Source organism: Anser cygnoides, chromosome 1 (genome assembly GCF_040182565.1).
Source record: "Anser cygnoides isolate HZ-2024a breed goose chromosome 1, Taihu_goose_T2T_genome, whole genome shotgun sequence".
Lineage (NCBI taxonomy): Eukaryota > Metazoa > Chordata > Aves > Anseriformes > Anatidae > Anser > Anser cygnoides.
In genome coordinates, this window is record NC_089873.1 from 48,718,780 (window position 1) to 48,737,118 (window position 18,339).

At 41.4% G+C, this 18,339-nt stretch overlaps 1 protein-coding gene across 1 annotated transcript in view; it reads right to left on the reverse strand.

Moving 5' to 3' along the window:
- PLXNC1 (plexin C1) overlaps window positions 1-18,339 on the reverse strand; it is a 71,931-nt gene that overhangs the window by 25,628 nt on the left and 27,964 nt on the right. Inside the window, exons 8-18 of the mRNA XM_013182534.3 lie at window positions 17,237-17,312; window positions 17,061-17,117; window positions 12,760-12,899; window positions 11,440-11,619; window positions 10,043-10,130; window positions 8,924-9,130; window positions 8,624-8,815; window positions 5,072-5,171; window positions 3,826-3,927; window positions 3,334-3,437; window positions 214-255 (exon numbers count right to left, since the gene is read on the reverse strand). Coding sequence (XP_013037988.3) covers window positions 214-255; window positions 3,334-3,437; window positions 3,826-3,927; window positions 5,072-5,171; window positions 8,624-8,815; window positions 8,924-9,130; window positions 10,043-10,130; window positions 11,440-11,619; window positions 12,760-12,899; window positions 17,061-17,117; window positions 17,237-17,312 — 1,288 coding nt within the window. The remainder of the gene's footprint in view (window positions 1-213; window positions 256-3,333; window positions 3,438-3,825; window positions 3,928-5,071; window positions 5,172-8,623; window positions 8,816-8,923; window positions 9,131-10,042; window positions 10,131-11,439; window positions 11,620-12,759; window positions 12,900-17,060; window positions 17,118-17,236; window positions 17,313-18,339) is intronic.

The window sequence follows — 18,339 nt, forward strand, 5'->3', positions numbered from 1 at the left end:
TCTGTTTATTTTATTTCAGTAAGTCATAATATACACTCAGTAACAGAATCTTACACATCAAATTCTTTTCATACATAAATCCATGTAACCCTCCCCATGGGGACAAGGAATGTAATGAAAGTCCCATCTGGTGTGTTATAGGACAACACTCAGATAAGGGATACAATCACTTATGACAAAATATTCAAGGCATATCACACTACATCGACTTACTTGTGGCATGTCTTCACTGAAGATGGACGCAAAGCCTCCTGACTAAAATATAAGACAGGTCATATATATCATTCTGATGTATACCAGAAGTTTCTAACACATGCACATTAAACACGCCAAGCCTGTTCCTGATGGCATACAACTTGAAACAGAGGCTAGGATTTCCATTAAGCGTGGCTACAGTATAAAAACTCTACACAATGACTTCTGCCAGGTTCACTGGATAACAAACTCTGAGAGACGGCCTGATACTAACTTCAGGACTACCGTGTGTTACTCTGTGCTGCCGAGCTGCACTAGCACAGCAGTGAACTAATGCCCTGCAGGAAGGGCTGTTTATTGTCTTCATCTGCCACTGTGCTGGTGTGCAAGGGATACTCCCGGCTGCACCGTTCCGGAAGGCAACGATACGGTTTCTGTAACGCAGTGACACTTGAGTTCATCTGCCTCCGTTCATTTCAAAGCACTTTACGGATGTTCACAAATGAACTCTCCAGGAGGTCTCCACGCTGTCAGTCTCCACAGAGGCACAGGTGCCACCACACACCCAGCCCTAGCAAAAGCTGTCGCAGCAAAAGGAAGCCCCCAGTTCTCAAATACCTTGCAATAGCATCTTGTCTGGCTCTTGCAGCCTGCAAGGCCCCCAGTGCCTGCTCCCAAAGCAGTATCCTTGAGCATCAAATTTACACTAATAACATTTACTATTACTTGCTTTATCTGTGGTGCTGGCAGCCCCTGTTTTTTAGTCCTTTCCTTTCCTCATGCCTCCTGCTCTCTTCTTTTCTAACATCATCTTTCTCTACTGGCTATATTCACATTTTTTTCAGAACTTTTCTTCAGCATCCCTACCACCACCTACCAGTAAAACTCTCTCTCCCTAGTCACGTCGTGCCCCCCCCCCCCCTTTTGTTAAGCAGCTGGAACAACATAAAAGGTTAAAAATGGTTGCAAACAGGGAACAAGCATGGTAGCATTAAACCAAACAATGTGGAAAATGGAGGGAAAACAGAAATAATAAACCAGATTTAACAAGTAAAGCAAAAATCAGGCTGAACATAAGGAATATTTTAAGAATAGCTGTAATGTCTGTTTAGCACCTATAAGCATTATAAGCACGAAACAAAAGCTATCAAGCCAGACTAAATACAGAAAACCAAAACAGCAGGAAGCTAGAAGCTGACAAAGAAGAAGGGGTCCATCACTCTTAATCCGAGTTATCTGACTCCCTCCTTCAGCAACTGGTCCTGTCCTGAGACAGATGTCTCAGGCAAGTGGGGTGAATCACATCGAGCTGTCTGTCCTTACACTGACTACAGAAGATGCTCAGAAGAGAAGGTTAGCAAGGGAAGTGATGGTTTATCACTTTGACCTTTCTGACCGTAGGTTGACGGTTTATCACTTTAACCTTTCCGACCGTAGGTTGTAATCTACTGTCCCCAAACCTTTTCTGCTCATCTGTAATATCTGCTTAATAGCTTCTATAATAACTTCTCTCCTGCCACATCCACATAGCACAAAGTATGTTTGGACGCTCCTGCAATATAAATGATAACTACTTTGCAGGAAAAATTGATACAGAAGACATTTAATAACTTGCCTGACACTGCATGTCTGTAGAGAGCTAACAGTGGCAAATTTACATCCGTGTTACAGGTATTTCAAACTGAGACAAAGTCTTAATTGGAAACATCTCCAGGATGTCAGATGGCATGAGACTCCCTAAGGCAAAAAAAAGGATTTCATCCTTTTCTGACCTTACATAATGCAACAGAGTGACATACTTTGCGCCTTTTTTTCTTTCCCTTTTATTTGCAAAGCATGTCCACCCAGACAGCTTCTACAGATTGTTACTGTTTTGACAGGGGATTATCAGTAGGAAAAAGATACATTCCTAAAAATAAAAACACAATTTTATGCTAATATGCCTGGCAATAAAACAGACTGAAATGAAAAAATGCAGAAAGCAGATTTCTTGGTCCATTTTATTTGAACCTCCCAATAACTCCATACAAAATAAACCCAGAGCATTATAACAGGTGAAGGAGAGATACTGCCAACTTCCTTTGGTGTGAGAACTGGACTCAAGTATATGAAGATCACATACACGTACTTGTTGAACATGAATCTGATTTAGTATCTGGTGTTTGGCATTGGACAAGCAAGGGACCCAATTCTGCATCCATCGCATGGGTTTAACTTTATCATGATGAACTTTCAGTTGGATTACGCACAGCGATAAAGCGAAGCAGTGTGCAGACAAGGCTGCAGGACTGGGCCACAGCAGTGGTAAGCGACATATGTTGACTAGTATAAACTATATACCAGCTATAACTTAAAACACCACTGCACTAAGCGAATGTTTCTGCTCATTGGTATCAGTTACACAATGAAATATTACCAGCTGAGACCAGAGCTTCTGCCAATTAGTAAATGCCAATAAGCACTGGTTAACATGGCATAATTTTGAAAGCTGCGGCAAATGCACTTACCAGCTTGTCAAAGTGAGACCAAAAAAAAAGATGAGAAAAAAAACATATAAGAAAAGGCCTCTCCTGTCCTTTTATCACGCTGTGGCACAAACTGCTTCGAAGAACAATGAAAATACCCATTTCTGAACTGGACAGCACTTAAGTACTTACGTAATTTTTAAGCATTTGATCTGTAATCCTTTGAATCAAGGTCTTACCATTTCTGTCAGCACCACAAGTCTAATTAGAAAGTGTCATGATGTTAGCTAGCATATTAGCTTGCCTGACTGTTACTTTAATTAGCTATAGCATGGGAAGTGAATACATGAGAACAAAAAAGCAATGGATAAATTATAGCTTTGTTAGGATGGCCTGAAAGGCAAGCAACTTAGCGAGGCTGGGCAAAAAGAAACTGATGCGTACACAACCCTTGAAAATTCAACAGTGGTGCTTTAACTACAGCATTTAGGCTTGGTTAAATACAGAGATGTACAGCCTTAAGTGTTCTTTGGGAGCTCTTGATTTAAGAAAAGTTTCTTGTGAAAACAATGTGCAATGACTGTGTAGTATTTACTTTAGTTGTTTATCCTTATCTTCCTAGCCTTTTTATTATTATGAAGGGCTGACAACTGAAAGACTTGTAAATATTTACCTCTGGAAAGAAAGTTCTAATAGCGAAGTGTTTGTAGTCAAGGAAGGGAACAGTCCCAAAACTGTCCACCACATCTAGTTCATCCATCTGCAGTTCAGCAAATCCTGAAAAAACACCCCCCCTCCCCACCCAGAGGGTTAGTTTAGTTGACACAAAATCATCTCCACAGTTATAACTTGGACCCAATAGATGTTCCTTAAAAGCAGTTTTCAGGCAAGAGGGGTTGTTTTTGCAAAGCAATTAAGAGCTGGAAAGTATCAATCCATTTTTATTTTCACTTTTGTTGAAGGAAATTATTACATGCAATCCTATTAGCTTAGGGCTATCTGCTACTGCAGTGCACACCAACATTAAGGAGAAACTCTGACACAACACAAAAATATTTTAACAGCTATAAAATTAAAATGTTTATATAATGTGAGCTTCTTCTTGAGCATTTCATTTCAGAAATAATACTGTACACTTAAGCACTATAAAGCTCTTTAGACCTACCCTCGCGTATTTCTTTCCGAATCTCGTATTCCAGCAGTTCAAGTTGCTGACTCTGTTTACGGGTTAACTCTTTGGATTTGTATCTAGTAACTATGAATGCCACTAAAAAGGAAGGAAAAAAAAAGAGTACTGAAATTTCAGAACAGACAACTCCTCGACAGGATATGTTTTAATATGATTTTAAGAAACAGAAAGATTAATATACACTTGCACTCTTCAGAAGGGCTAATGCTTCTACCGTCACCATTGTGATAGTACCCATGAGCACTAATTACCTGGATCCAGAACCATGTTTAATAAAAACCATTTCTTGTAATGAGGTCTTGTCAATCCAACTTCATTTGAATGTACAGCACATTCTGATACATACAACCCGCACAGTGAGTCAGAGACTCTAACAAGCATTTCAGCTATTAACAACCTCCTTAAAGTAGCCCTGATTAAGCAGGAAAAGCAGTTTTGAACAAGAAAACCACTTCCAAACTGTTAACTTCCCTAAAGCTTATTTTGAGAGAGAGAAAAGGCACTGGACAAGGTTCTTGTAAAGCTAATGCACTTTTTAAAAAGAAACCCAACCAAACAAAAGAAGAGTCAAACCCCAAACTTATTACATTAAACTGAAATTTATTGAATATGTAACTGAATACATAACTGGGTCATGACATTTAGAAAAAGAGGAGTGACAAAAAGACAATGAGATAATTATGAAATTATGATACCTCCTCAGTTTCATAATGACCTACTAATTCACAAATGATCCAAATGAGACTGAGCGGAAACACCACAAACACTGCCTGTGGATAAACTGTTGGATGGAAAACATCTGCCCCAAGGTATGGGAGGGAAGCCCAGCTCTGACAGCTGGAAATGCCTGAGTTGTGACACAAAAATGTAGGTCCTAAGGCTTGCCTCACTACATGATGGTGAATAATCTCAGCAGAATGGCCAAAACTACTGTCTTATGCTGTAGTCTAGTGAAATGGACTTTACCACCAGACCAGAGTTAACTTCGTCCACTCTATTGGGAACAGGCAAAAAACTACCAGACTGACTGTCTTACACAAGACAGTTTGCCTTCTGTATATATCTTTGACAAATTTCAGTTTGTTGTAGTAAGTTTGGGGTTTGGCTCTTTTGTTTGCTTGGCTTTCTTTGAAGTGTTTCTTTGTAGGTGTTTATGTGCGCTTATGTGTTGTGATCATCTCCTGCGGCAAATCAAAAGCTGAAAACACATTATGGTACTTACCTATAATGACACCCACTACAATAGGTAGCAAAATAAGGACATATAAATATATATATGATGATGTTGGTTTGACTTCAAGCTCAAAATTTCCTAATTTGACCTGAAGAAAAACAATGGCTGTGTTAGTAGAGGACAGGTGTTACATCAATACTTAAAATGTCATTTAATGAATAAAAAAATATATACTTGAAGCACATTAAGTACCCTGGTTCTGCAGATCACTGGGAAGACAGCAGCAATTTGGAAAAAAATACGTGAACCAATACAAACAACTTCAACTATATCTGATGTTTGATCAGGATAAGAGAGCAGTGCCTAGAGAAAAAATTGGAAGTCCTCATGAAGCTCCAAATTTTGCCATTGTTCATGCTGCAAACAAGAGCCCTCAACTGAATGTAAGGAAGGGCAGAAGGAGGCCTCCAGCTGTCCAAGTGGCTCATGCACTTCAGAGTCACAGCTAAACGTTCTGGCATGTTGAATTGAGGAAGGCATGTGTTGATAGCTAAAAGCATTTCCTTGCACTCACAATGTTAATCTGCTGAGCAGAAAAGCAAGGTAAGACTCAAGCTGATAACGAGGGAAGTAACATTTGTGATAGAGGCCCTGGATCAGAGTCCTCTTCCTCATTTCTTTGCAGATGTTTCAACCTCTTCATGTAGGACTGCAGGGTGTTCCCAAAGGTCAGCTTCAGAACAAATACAATATACAAAATACGTACAACATTTCCCAACAACCACTGGCCTTGTCAATGGCAGGACAGACTTTAGTTCTCAGGAATACACTGAAGTCTGCCAGGCATCGAACTAAAGCATTCACCACTGATAATTATGGCAGAAGAAATTTTGCAAAGGAGAATCTCCAAGAGGACAGTGAAAACACTTAAGTAAAGGGTAGCTAAGACTATAAACAGACTAGAAGTAAAAATACACTTGAACACAGAAAAAGAATACCACCAAGTGCTGGGGATAGAAATGAGCCTCAGATAATTGAAAGGAAGAGTTGGGTTGAAATTATTTTGGGTTACAGCAGGGAAGGCAGAGATCTGGTGATTCATTCACTGGCTTGTCACAGAATGTGAGCAGCCAGGGCAGCTGGAGACTGCCAACTGGATAGTCGCATTGCAGCTACAGGGACAAGAGCAAGCAAAGAAACTAGGGCTACAAAGCACAGAAGACAAAACAGGTCTATTTCTTCCATCAAATGTATTTTTCCTTGTTTGTTTACATGTTTTCACTGTTCTTACACAAATTAGTTTCGGTCTGAGCCTTCCTAGAATCCCATTTGCCTTTTGTAAGACTGCAATACATTGGTGGCTAAACATGTTAGTCATTCCATGACCAACACACCTGCCTTTCTCCTCCTGTCATGTCCAACCAAAGTACTCCTAAAGAAGAAATTCCTGTTATTCATTCCTGCCTATTGAAAACTGAGGCAAAACACTCATTTAATTTTCACGTCATACTTAGATTATCTTTAATCTTCACCACAACCCTTCTAGTCAGTGGCCCCATTTCTTTCCTTATCTTCTATTTATTCTGCTTATGAATCATGGACTAAATATGGTACACCTGAAATCATCTGACTCTTGTTCCTATATTAATTTCATTCCTCCTGCACGATATTATAAAACATCCTCTGGATTGGTAAGGCCTCTGAGCTTTACGTCATCAGCAAACGTTATTAGCACATGCCTTATTTTTGTGCTCAATTCACTAGTGATATTAAATAATATCTGTATGAAAACCAGCATTGCCCAAAACCAGCTCCCCATACACAGTATCTAGCTGTTCTTATCCCTAGTGTCTTCATAATGATTGCATTAAGTAGTTTACTTTGTAACTTCCAGGTACATGTGAACTACTGCTTTTTGTTTCTGAGGAAATCGCTCATCTTACCCAATAAAAATATCTAGCATAATCTGCTTTTATTAAAAAGAAGTTGACAATTATCTCATTTTCCATTTCCCTCCAGGTCTTTCAAGAGCTTCTCATTCAAAATACATTATAAAGCTTTACACAGAGTTAGGATTAAATCATCAAACCTACATCAAGTTTTGTTTTGTTTGCTTTTCAAACACTGATCGTATATTTGCTGTTCTCCAGGCCTATAGTAACTCTCATAACTCTACAGTTTTGTTTTTTTTTTCAGTCTTTCCTACCAAGTCTATAATATCACGTGCCAGTTCTTTCTCAGTGCTGTGGTAAGAATGAGCCCACTCTTCCTGTCTTGAGCTCCTTGATCTGTCTGAATCTTGCTTCTGTCACAAGAATGGCATTTTCTCTGACACCTCCATTCTGACTGATCATCCTATCTTTGAGCCAACACTCAATAACCTCTTTCTTACTGAAAACTCAGGCAAGAGAGACATTTATTCATGGACCATACCTAGATTATCATTAGTACCTACCTTATCCTTTTTTTTATAGAAACTTTACTTCTTCTATGATGATTTATTTATATGATTGAAAAAACACGTGATTTTTTTTTTTTATGTATCCTATTTTTACATTTTTCTTGATGTTGGAAAAAGTGTTTTTAAGGCACTAGAAGTAAAAGGTTACATTATAGCTATTACATTTGATTTGCCTTAGTGAAGTGGTGACCTTTTGATGACAGTTACTCCTATGAAGCTTGCAGGATAGGCATGTGATACTGCAAGGCAACACTAATACTAAAACGCAACACCAATCTCAGAAAGACTTTTCCACGCCATAACTGGCTCAGATGGCAGGATCCACAGATGGGGGACCAGTTAACAGTGATATGGAATTGAGAATAGTTTCGTTAATCTTTGCTGTGTGCCATATGCCTTGAAGTCAATAGAGTTATTTCAGTATTATACCAGTTTTATATCACCATACATTGCAGTAAGAGTCTGGCATCATTTTTCTCCCTTATAAATGGTGATGATTGCATTTAAAAAAAAAATCATTTCTTCATCTTATTCATGGAGCAAATATCTTAAGATGCCATTTAGCTTTGACATCCATGCTAATGTTCTTATATTTGGGCCTGGCTTTGTGCCATATGTTCATAGTCTTTTGGCCTCCTTGGTGCACATTGAAATCTCCCCTTTTTTTCACCCAGAAATGCTTTCTCCTGTGTCTCAGTGATTACTATGCACAGTTCAAGATACTCATTTAGTTTTAATGGGGAAAACTGAACAGGAGGACAGAATCCTTTTCTTCGTGACCACATTGCAGCAGCAGATTGCTTACAGATCTCAGATGAGGGGCACTCCCGATCCCAGTAATATTTTATCATCAGTGTCTGTGTTACAGCCAGAGGTGTGGCAAGCTACTGCTCTCCTGGAGCTCAGCAGCAGGGAGCTCAGTTTGGCCTGCAAAGACTACTTCTGGCACCACAGCAGCAACCAGGCAGCAAGCTAACCCAGTACTGCTAGTGGTACCTAAGCTAGGGAGGCATGCTGAGATGTGAGGAATATAACCAGACAGGCAAGTACCAAAAGAGCATGATCAGAGCACTAATGATAAATTTAGTACATAAACATCCAAACACTGTTAAATTGCAACAAAAGGGAAATCTACTTACAAAAACTTTCACAGTGGAAAAGTCAATCTTGTCTGTTCCTTCTCTTTTGAATTTGCACAGTATGGTGCTACGGTCTGGTTTTTTGGTAATATTTTGGACGTTGAACCATACCTTTTTGGTCTGTGTACCATTCATATATGACAGATAAACCTCTACCTCAGTTTTAGAAATATTCAGGTTGTCATTTTCTTTCTAGAGGGAAAAAATTGAAGATAAAAAACAGTCACTAAATATGGTAAGACATAAAATAACCCTCAATATTATAAATAAGGAATTCTAGTTTATTACTTTCAAACTTACATATATTTTTAATTCCAGATCAGGATCCAGCTCAGTGTGCAGCTGGTAGTTAATGAACACGGGGTCAGGGTGATAGTGTAATTTGACACATGGTATAAAGGTAGTTTCCACTTTCAATATCATATCAACAACTTTACCCTCTGTTGCATGGCTCAGACTTGGTGTTAAGTAATGATATTCAGATTCATTTCCAGAACATTTAGAGACCTAGAAAAGCAATAGCAAGCTGTAACAGTCATTAAGCACTCAGTGGTGGGTACAATTACAAACAGAGGCACTAAAAATCATTTTAAAGCCTTCCTGACTTCACACAGATACCTGGTAAACCTCTTCTCTGTGATCATGGCTGCGTGCGGAGCACCTGAGAAAGTTTCTGCATTGAGCCTGTGTCTGCCTTTAAGCACATTTATCACATTCTCTGTGCGCTGTTTTAAGGCTGATTGCACACTGCCAAGGCAGCTATTTCCTGCAGTGAGACAGGAATAGTGATAGCAAATTCTCCTTCCTTCCCCTTAATGCAGGTCATATGAGACAAGCAGGACAAGATTTCCAGCACCCCTTGAGCACTGCCTCTCCCCACCCCTGCTCCTGTTAAAGGGGGGTTTGCTACACTCGCCCCACAGGCAACTCCATGGCCCGGTGCTGCTGTTTTCTGGTCTTTGTGCTGCAAGACCAGGAGGCAACGGGGTGCCCACCGCTTCAGAGCCTCGGATTTCATCTCAACAGTAGCTTCAGTCACCTCCTGCTTGCTGAGGCATTGGCACCATCTGGGTTCTCAGCACAAAACCAGAGAGATGTACAAGACCCCCTCCTCCAACAGACCTGCAGCTGGAGGTTGGGGATGGTGGCTCAAGAAGGACAATTTTGGAACAAGTTTTTAGAGCACAGGAAATGTCACAGGGAATCATGCCGAAGAGTAGCTTATGTTTATCCATGATCCTGTACTGAGGATATGCGCAACCATAATCCTACAAGTGGTCATATTTATTTCAGTAGAATGCCTCACATTTAGTGTGTTTAAGCATTCGCAAAATACTGAGATCCTCCTAAAACCTTAGGAACAAAACCTAATCCTTTAAGAGACCTATATTTGGTATTGTAAAGGAGATTAAGACTTACGGTGAGGTTTGATCTCTGGTCATCTGAAATAATCACACTGTCCACCACATTAAAATTTCTACCACTTGCAGTTATTTTGCGACCACCACTGAAAAAAAAAGGGGAGGGGAGGCAGTAGCAAGGTTTAAATTATCTGCTTTCCTACACATAAGTCCCCCATTAAAGCTTTAGCTGTGAATTACTCATGCATTTTGCTCTGGTAGCAGGCAATACAATAAAGTCAAACTGCAGGACAAGATAATTTGAGCTATATAGCGTAATGTCATTCTTTCTTCATAATGTTATGATAAACGCTTTTGCACAGAACCAAATGACTTGATAGCACACAAACACATACTTCTTTTCAAGAACTCTTCATCTTGTTTTCTGTTCATGCAACCTAAGAACTATACTGCAAGTTAATGTTCTGTCTGGAGGAAAGAACATGATGGTATTTCACTGCCCTAGCGCAGCCCTGCCTGTGCTTAATTCTTGCTTTCCTCAGGACAAACCAATGGTGCCAGGCACCTCGCAGGGAACATGCCTGGCAGTATTCAGACCATCTGTCTCAGCACACACAATGGTGCTTGTGTCTGAGGGCTGTAGCCCAGCATCTCTGCTGAACGCAGTTGGAGTGGTTTAAGGTATTATTAATTTCCAGCTGCCTGCACTGCCCCTCACCTGGAGGTGAGGGCACGTGTTCTAGCTGCTCAGCTGCTGCAGCTGCCAGACCAACACATTACCTCAAACCCACACTTGCCCGTGTTTGATGCCAAGATGTCAGATTGAGAACATGAAAGTGGGTAAAATCCGTTCTGCTACTCTGCTGTGCAGCAGAGGGACAGGCAGGTGCAACACTGTGCTTGAGAATGTCTCAAACTGCCCTGCATGTCTGGCACCAGAGCTGAGAGTCTCCTGCAGAACACAGCAGAGGCTTGAAAGGGCCTTGTTTGGCTTTAGGTAACCCCATACTAAAGCAAGTCTGCACCTATCACTTCAGTGGAGATAATTTTAACTTCATTTTCAATTCACTGATACTTTATGCTGTTTCAAAGGTGAAGTGTATATTAGAACCAAGAAATCAAAGTTATTCTGAGTTTGAATTTGTGTGTGCTGCCCCAACTTTTGGATTTAGCTTCAGTATGAAGAGACTATTTTTAACTTCTACCATGGAGACTTGGGGTGAACAGGAGGAAGTTTATGGAATCCTACAAAACACAGGATCTGTCTTGCAGCTATTGTGACTATTGTAAGTTAAATGTTAAACCAGTTCACCAGTATAAATTCATCCTCCACAACAGGTTACTGCAGTCATCCAAGTTCCCATCAGCTGCAGTCTGGCCAAGGAAGGACACTCGTTGACTCAGTGGAACTGCATTTTATTAAATACATAAAAAGTATGGAAAGACACACTTTACCTGATCCAGGAGGTATTTGGTGTGATTCCAAAACATGACGGCGGTGAAACATAATGCAGGGTTACTGCTGGTGAACATTTTCTCCCGTCAGCCTGTATACATACACTTTTGGCCTCTTTACGTGTTGGTGGGAGAGCAAATGTCATTTGTGTATCATTTAGCACATTTCTAACTTTAATGCTGGAGGAGAGAGAAAACAGTCACAGATGCTGAATCACAGATTCAGCCACTCATTTGGTGTTACTGCATGAAGCCTATAACCTAAAGCAAAGGATGAGGAGAGAAGAGGAATAAATCTTTGAGCTGCCAGATGGAGGTGAAAAGGGAAAGCAGGGAGTTGAAAAGACAAAGTAGGGCATCTTTTGAATGAAGTTGCTGTGTGTCACAATAATCACACAAGATGGTACAGATATTGGTCTCACAGCCTTGGGATAAGGATATGTAATGTAATGTGTCATTCTGCTGTTTATTTTTTTTACTTCTTTGTTCTACCAACATGGTTCATTAGCTAGTCAAGAATGAGAACCTTCAGTTTCCTTTCCTTTCTTCTTTTTCACTCTCTTCCTCTTTTCCTTTCTTTGTCTTTCTCTCCTTCCCCTCCTCCTTTCTCTCTTTCCTCTCCCACCCCTTTGTCTCCCCTTCCCCTTTCTCTCTTGTCCTTCCCTCCCTCTCTCTCCTTCTCTTCGTTTTCTGTAGTCCCCAGTAAATTTGTGGTTGAAGTAAAAATTGAGCTGTACTATGTGAATACTTTTTCAAGTGCGAGCTATGTAAAAAGGACTTGGTAATCACAGCCATTGCAGCTGCACCTGAAAATGATTGAGAATAAGATAGCCTAATTATCTAGGGGTTTACACTGTGCAATCATCAGCAGAGAAAAGTACAAGCTGTTGCATGAGAGATTCCCTTCCTGGCATGGTGTCTGTGCTTTCACAAGCCAAATCCTAGAATATATGGGGGATACTCTGAAGCAAAGGAGAGCCAAACAAATGCCAAGGCTTTCCTGTGACCTAACTTCTTGTTGCCTGCTGCAAGACCAGAGGGCCACAGGTACAGACCTGTACTAACCACTACTGAGAACCGCCCACGTACCCACGCCATCCCTTGTATTGTACCCAAACACCACATTCATTTCCATCCTCTAGGAATTTAAAGTGGAAGACTAACTAAAGGAGTGCAGAGCATCCCCCTCCGCTGAGAAGAGGTCCGTGACAACTGTTCACACAACTGTATTGCTAGGGAAAAATGGAGTTTGGGGTATAAAAACATAATTTACACTATGCAAAGTAAACAGTAGTACTTTTCAGAGCTGTGCTAACTCACATGTCTGGTTTACAGCCACTGATGCCCGTCAGAATCAGTTTTATGCCCGATGCACGCGTAAAGTTTTCTCCTTTGACTGTTATTTCACTTTTGCCTAATGTAGAAATCCACAAAGGTTCGATGGAATGAATGTTGATATGCTATTAGAAAACAAAGCAAAACAGACTGTTTACAAAAAGGTTAGGCAGTTAAAACAGCAGCAAAAACAACCACTGCACAGGAATGTGGGTTTGACAGCACTGAGATATATTTTTCTTATTAATTTCAGATCTTGTTAAGTTTGATCCTGGGAAGTACTGTCAATCACAACTTCTTTACAAGCCAACTATTTTTACCTACATAATTTATATTTCAATTTATCTCATAACAAAGTTGCCAAAAGGAATCATAATCTGACATGCTAGAAGGTATGTATCATAAAAACTCAGCTTGAAATGACACATTTAGCGTGACCCTTGAAGAACTATGAAACAACATGAGACAAAAACCATGGTGCTGTCACTGTGAGAGATCTGAGAAACAAATGAAGGCATCTCTCCTGACCTGAAAAGGGGAAGCAGTGTCAAACCGTAGAATGAAAAGTCAAGAAAGAGCCCAGAATGAGCCTTACTAGAAAGTCTTTTCAAAGTCATACTTTGACATGAAGGTATAGCACAATTGCAGAGATCTTTTGGTATCTCATTTTGATGCAAACAAATTTACAAATCTATGTCTGCATTTGAGAATAACCCTAGGTTTCTCTGATGCTGTCTGTCTTAAAGAAACATGGCCAATTTTTAAACTGGGCTTTTTTTTTGTATCTTTCCATTTACTTACTCTAACTTACTACCGAGAACAGAGATTTTTTTCCTAGTCTATTTGCTTGATGCTTTTGACAGCATCTCGTATTTAATCAGTTTTGCTGCTTCCCCAGTTTTATAATCAGACAGTCAGCTTCCTCTCTGTGCACCTTTCAGACATCAAGAGAAAACTGAAAACATTCCAAAAAAAAAAAAAAGGAAAACACTCATTTGAAATCACAGCGCTTGGGACCTTTTCAGGCAAATGATTTCTAGCTTGGCTTTAGACTGCCCATACGACCAGTTTGAGTTTTTAGTGTTTTGTGATTAACTTGATTTCTGTTGAGTTTGCCTGTGGATGCATCAATGGGTAAGTTCAACCTCTCTGATACTGAGAATAGAGCTGGTGCAAAACCTCTAGGAAAGCTAGGGAAGTGCTTGCCACAGTGGTTTTCTCCCCACTCATCTTTTCATGTCCCAGAGCAGCATCAAGACTTCAGGCTCATGGCCTGAGGAGACCACCTGGATCCCTTCTCCAATCCTCTGCAAACACAGCATTTGCCTGTTTCAGAAAGGACCCTGTGGTGTTTTCCCCATGCACTGCCATGGCCCAACAAACACTGAAACACTCCAGAAAAAATGTGAGACCTGTCACAGCTGACCTAAAGCCACAGCTTTTCCCTTAGGAAAGAGCAAGAGAGGGCAAAGGCCAGGGCCAAAGGGCCTGCAAAAGTAAGGAGTTTGTTAAAGAAATTCCTTCGCTCCAAGGTGACTTCTGACAGGAATAATGGAGGAGGGCAAAGCAAATGCCTGACAAACTGCTGAAGAGGAAAGTTCACTCCCACCCTGACCTGGGGATCAAATGAACTCTTGGTAAGCGAGGAGCATGAATAAGGCAGAAGTCTGAGAGGCTGAAGCCTGCGAAGCAACAGTGCTTTATTACAGCTATGTCCTGTCCTGTCCCTCCAGCGCACTGGAGGAACCCAAGTATCCTCACACACACCCAGCAGCCAAATACTACATAAAGGAGTCCAAAACAGCTTCTGGACTCCCACAGGCAAGCAGCAGGGAGCCCTGAAGGACAGGATTGTTCAGTATCTCACAAGCACACAGAGACCCCCAGAGCTACGTCGGGACTGTGAGCACCGGAGAGGAAACACAGGGCACCCAGAGGTGCTGCAGGCAGGAAACGAGGCTTCCTCAAACTTCAGCTTACAGCCAGCCTCTAAGCCAAGAAAGAGAACGATGGCGTGGTTGTACAGAATGCTTTGTTCTCCTTCTTTCCTTTTTTTTTTTTTTAATTTTTTTTTAACGCTAGCTGGAAATTGCGGCGAGCACAGTTCACCCAGAAGTTTCACCGCACGGCTGCACCTTCCCTGCGGTGACACAACGCCAGCCTCCTCGCTGGGCCCCACCTCAGACTTGTGGTTTCAGGCAGACACCAGCAGCTCTGGGGCCAGCTGGCCTCGGCCGCTGGACAGTCCTGACCTGACTGTGGTGGTCTGCGACACCTTCCTCAGCAGCAAAGAAACTGGATTTAGTCACTGAATGCGGGAGAGGCAACGCTTCCTCGCGGGCCGGCTGGGCCTGCAGTGCTCATTTCCGAAGCACTGCCCCCTCAGCCCCTGCACACACAGCCACTGGGTGGCTGGAGGAGACCACACTAGCGAGAGTGAAGGGAAACAGCAGAGGCAGAAGGACGTTTATAAAAACCAGTAGTTGTGAGGCACGCAGATGCCATGGTGATGAAAGAGAGACACACAGCAAGGGCGCAGCAGGTCCTCAGGTGATGTAAATCAGCACCACCCTGTCAGCTTCGATAGAGCTCTGTGCTGCTGAGACTTAGCCCCCATCCCCGGACAGCGTAGCGCTTCCCTGGGGCTTTGTAAACAGTGACAGACACATCCTCAGAGCTGTGGTTAGCGTGGCTGCAGGTCACAGCGAGATGTTTGGCAGTGGACCGGTTTAATCAGCCTCTAACACCCCGGGGAGCACATCCCTGTCCCTGCGCTGCTCCTTCACCAGCGCTGGTGCAGGACTCCAAGGCCACACAAAGACCTGGATCACGCAGCTAAACCCAGCTGAGAAACAACCTGCCAAAAGAAAACATTTATTTCCAGCCAAATCAGTTTCTTCGTCAAGAGCATGTGCACAACCAGTCCAGCTGCTGCTGCAGCACAAGGGGAGGAAGGTGCAAGCATGGAAACCAGCAGCTGGAATCAGGAGCAGGACTGGGGCTGCCATCACCAAAATAAAGTATATTTATATAAATGCTTGGCTGGGGCTGGGGTTGTGGGAAAATATAAAACCTCCTTCTCAAACCCTCCTTAAAGCACCAGCAGCCAAAGGAAAGCAGGATTTCAAAAGCAATTTCAAGCCCTCTGAATGGCTCAATCACATCTAAATAAACATCTGTCTTTGGATTGCCTCTAGTGCTTTCAGAGCCTTGTCCATCACTGTCTTTCCCAGATAAGGCATGTGGAAGAAAGCCATCTCCCAGGCAGTTCCAACTATTTACCAATGTCAAATTAATGCACTTGGAAGAAGAGCAAAGAAGAATCTTCTCTGTTCTTTCACCAGCACTAATGCTTGTATACACACCAAATCCAGAATATTAATGTTCAGAAGCCCAAGTATTGCAATCCCACACATCTCTGCAGAAAACAAAACGGATTTTGTGATCTTGTTTAAGACACCTCAGCTGAACTGCTGGATTTAAGAGGTAATTCCTGTCTTCACATGTAAAAGTTTGTGTAGTTCTAATGAAACATTTAGAGATAAGAACACAGTGCCTATTTATACCAACCATGTTATCATTCACAGAAAAGCAGAAACCCAGAAGTGTAGGCAGCAAACCTCTATGCACTTACTCATCAGTCAAATTTCTCTTCGCTACTCATTTCTCTCCTAACACCTGTATGTTATAAGCAACCACTGATGACAAGATTGCTCAGTTTTATGAAAAAATAAATACATTTGGTACCATAAAGAATGAAGGGATAACCTCAAGATTAAAGGGCTGTCATTTGAAAAAAAAGGGATAGGTTCACACACTCTATACGATTTCAGAAGAGAACCAAACAACCAGGTTCAGAAAGGTCTTTTGCCACCAGCAACACTCCTTCCTTTCCAATGATCCTTCTCGGGTGGGATGGATGGAGGGTAGCTCCATCTCCAGCTGATCCACTGGCTTTTGTCACTAGATCACCTAAACACAGTACACGTGGATTCTGGCATTTAAGGCAATATTGCAAATACTGCGTCTAGAGCTAGGCACATGACTTTTGCAGTGCTTATTGTCTCAGTGTCTGGATCCAAACTCCAAAACTTAGTGGGAATCTTTAAGCACCGTCCAAGCACTAAGAAAAATAGCACTAATCCAAGTTTTGCACTATCTTTTTGTACAACAAATTGTTTCCTCTTCCATAACTCAATTCTTCCTTCAAAGTTCTTTCATTTTATATAAATTTCTTCTCCAACCCACATTACTTCAACAATGCTGATCTGAAAAGGCTAACTTACCTCTGATTTCTGCGCAGTGGCGATCCCTTGGGAAGCAGTTGTGGTGCTGCAACTATCCTGAAAAAGATCAGCATTTCTCCATGTCAGGACAAGAAAGAGACAGATTACTGCTCAGATGTAAAAAAATACAATGAAAAGGTATCACAGGGGATTCCAGCTTTCCTCACAAACTTCACCTGGCAGGCAGTGGCGGAAGAGACACGCGTCCATTTACAGCTGGCACACTCACCATCGTTTATACACCGTGGGCAGCTGGTAACACAGAAAACAGGGTTTTGTAAAACACAGGGACTCAATCTAGAGTCAGTCATGAATGTGAAATTTCAAGTGACAGAAAAAAGCACAAATGCAAGAGAAAAATCTGGCAAGCATGTAATGAAATGTGTAAAACATAACCTGAGTTTACCCTCCAAGCCTATTGTTCTGTTCTGCTTATTCTGAGGACAAATTTAGTATGAAATATCATCTGCGCTAAGATGCTGAAAGTCATACATTTCTAAAAAGCGTGAAGCAGACAGAGCACTTTGGATTTCATTTTGATGTGGTTTTTCCGGTATATAAGTGGCCAGATTGTACTTTCTATCCTGAAAAGGACAAAGAAAACCATCGTCGATTCTTTTACAGCTTTCCTGAACTTCTATTCTGTGTGTGTAGTATTAGCAAGTCTTGTTGGTTTGCTGTTGTCTCCCCTTTCCAAAAAAATATGCCTGTTGGAGACAAGCTCATTGTTTTGCTATGTGTCAATGAGCGAAGAGGATAGCGAAGAGTAGCGTAGGCTACACATGCTGAGAAATGCTTTGATTTAGAGGAAGACAGCTCCTTCTCTGTGTTGCTCCAGGGGCTGTGCAGTGATGTGCCACTTCCCCAAAAGCAGGAGATCAGTTTCATCACTGGTGCCTATAAATTAGGCTCCTTGTAAAGGACAGGGGTGTGAAACACTGCAGACACCTAGAGTATATGTTAGTCACATCTAAGTTTTAACAACCAAAAATCATAAAGGGTTAGGTCACATACTGGGCAGAAATGATTTCTACTGCAACCTCTCAATAAGAAGTGTGGCTCTGAAAAATAGTGTGTACAGAACAATAGGTATTTACTATTACTGTTAGCAGATTTGATGTTACTTCCTGTTTTAATTGTATTTATGTTACCCATGTACCACATCTAAATCACAACCTACTCCATCAAAAAACAGCTCCATAAAGTTACTTTCAAAAAATCTCTTGATTTCTCTGACTTAGGTCTTATCCTGAGTATCAGAGGCTCACCTTTCTCATAC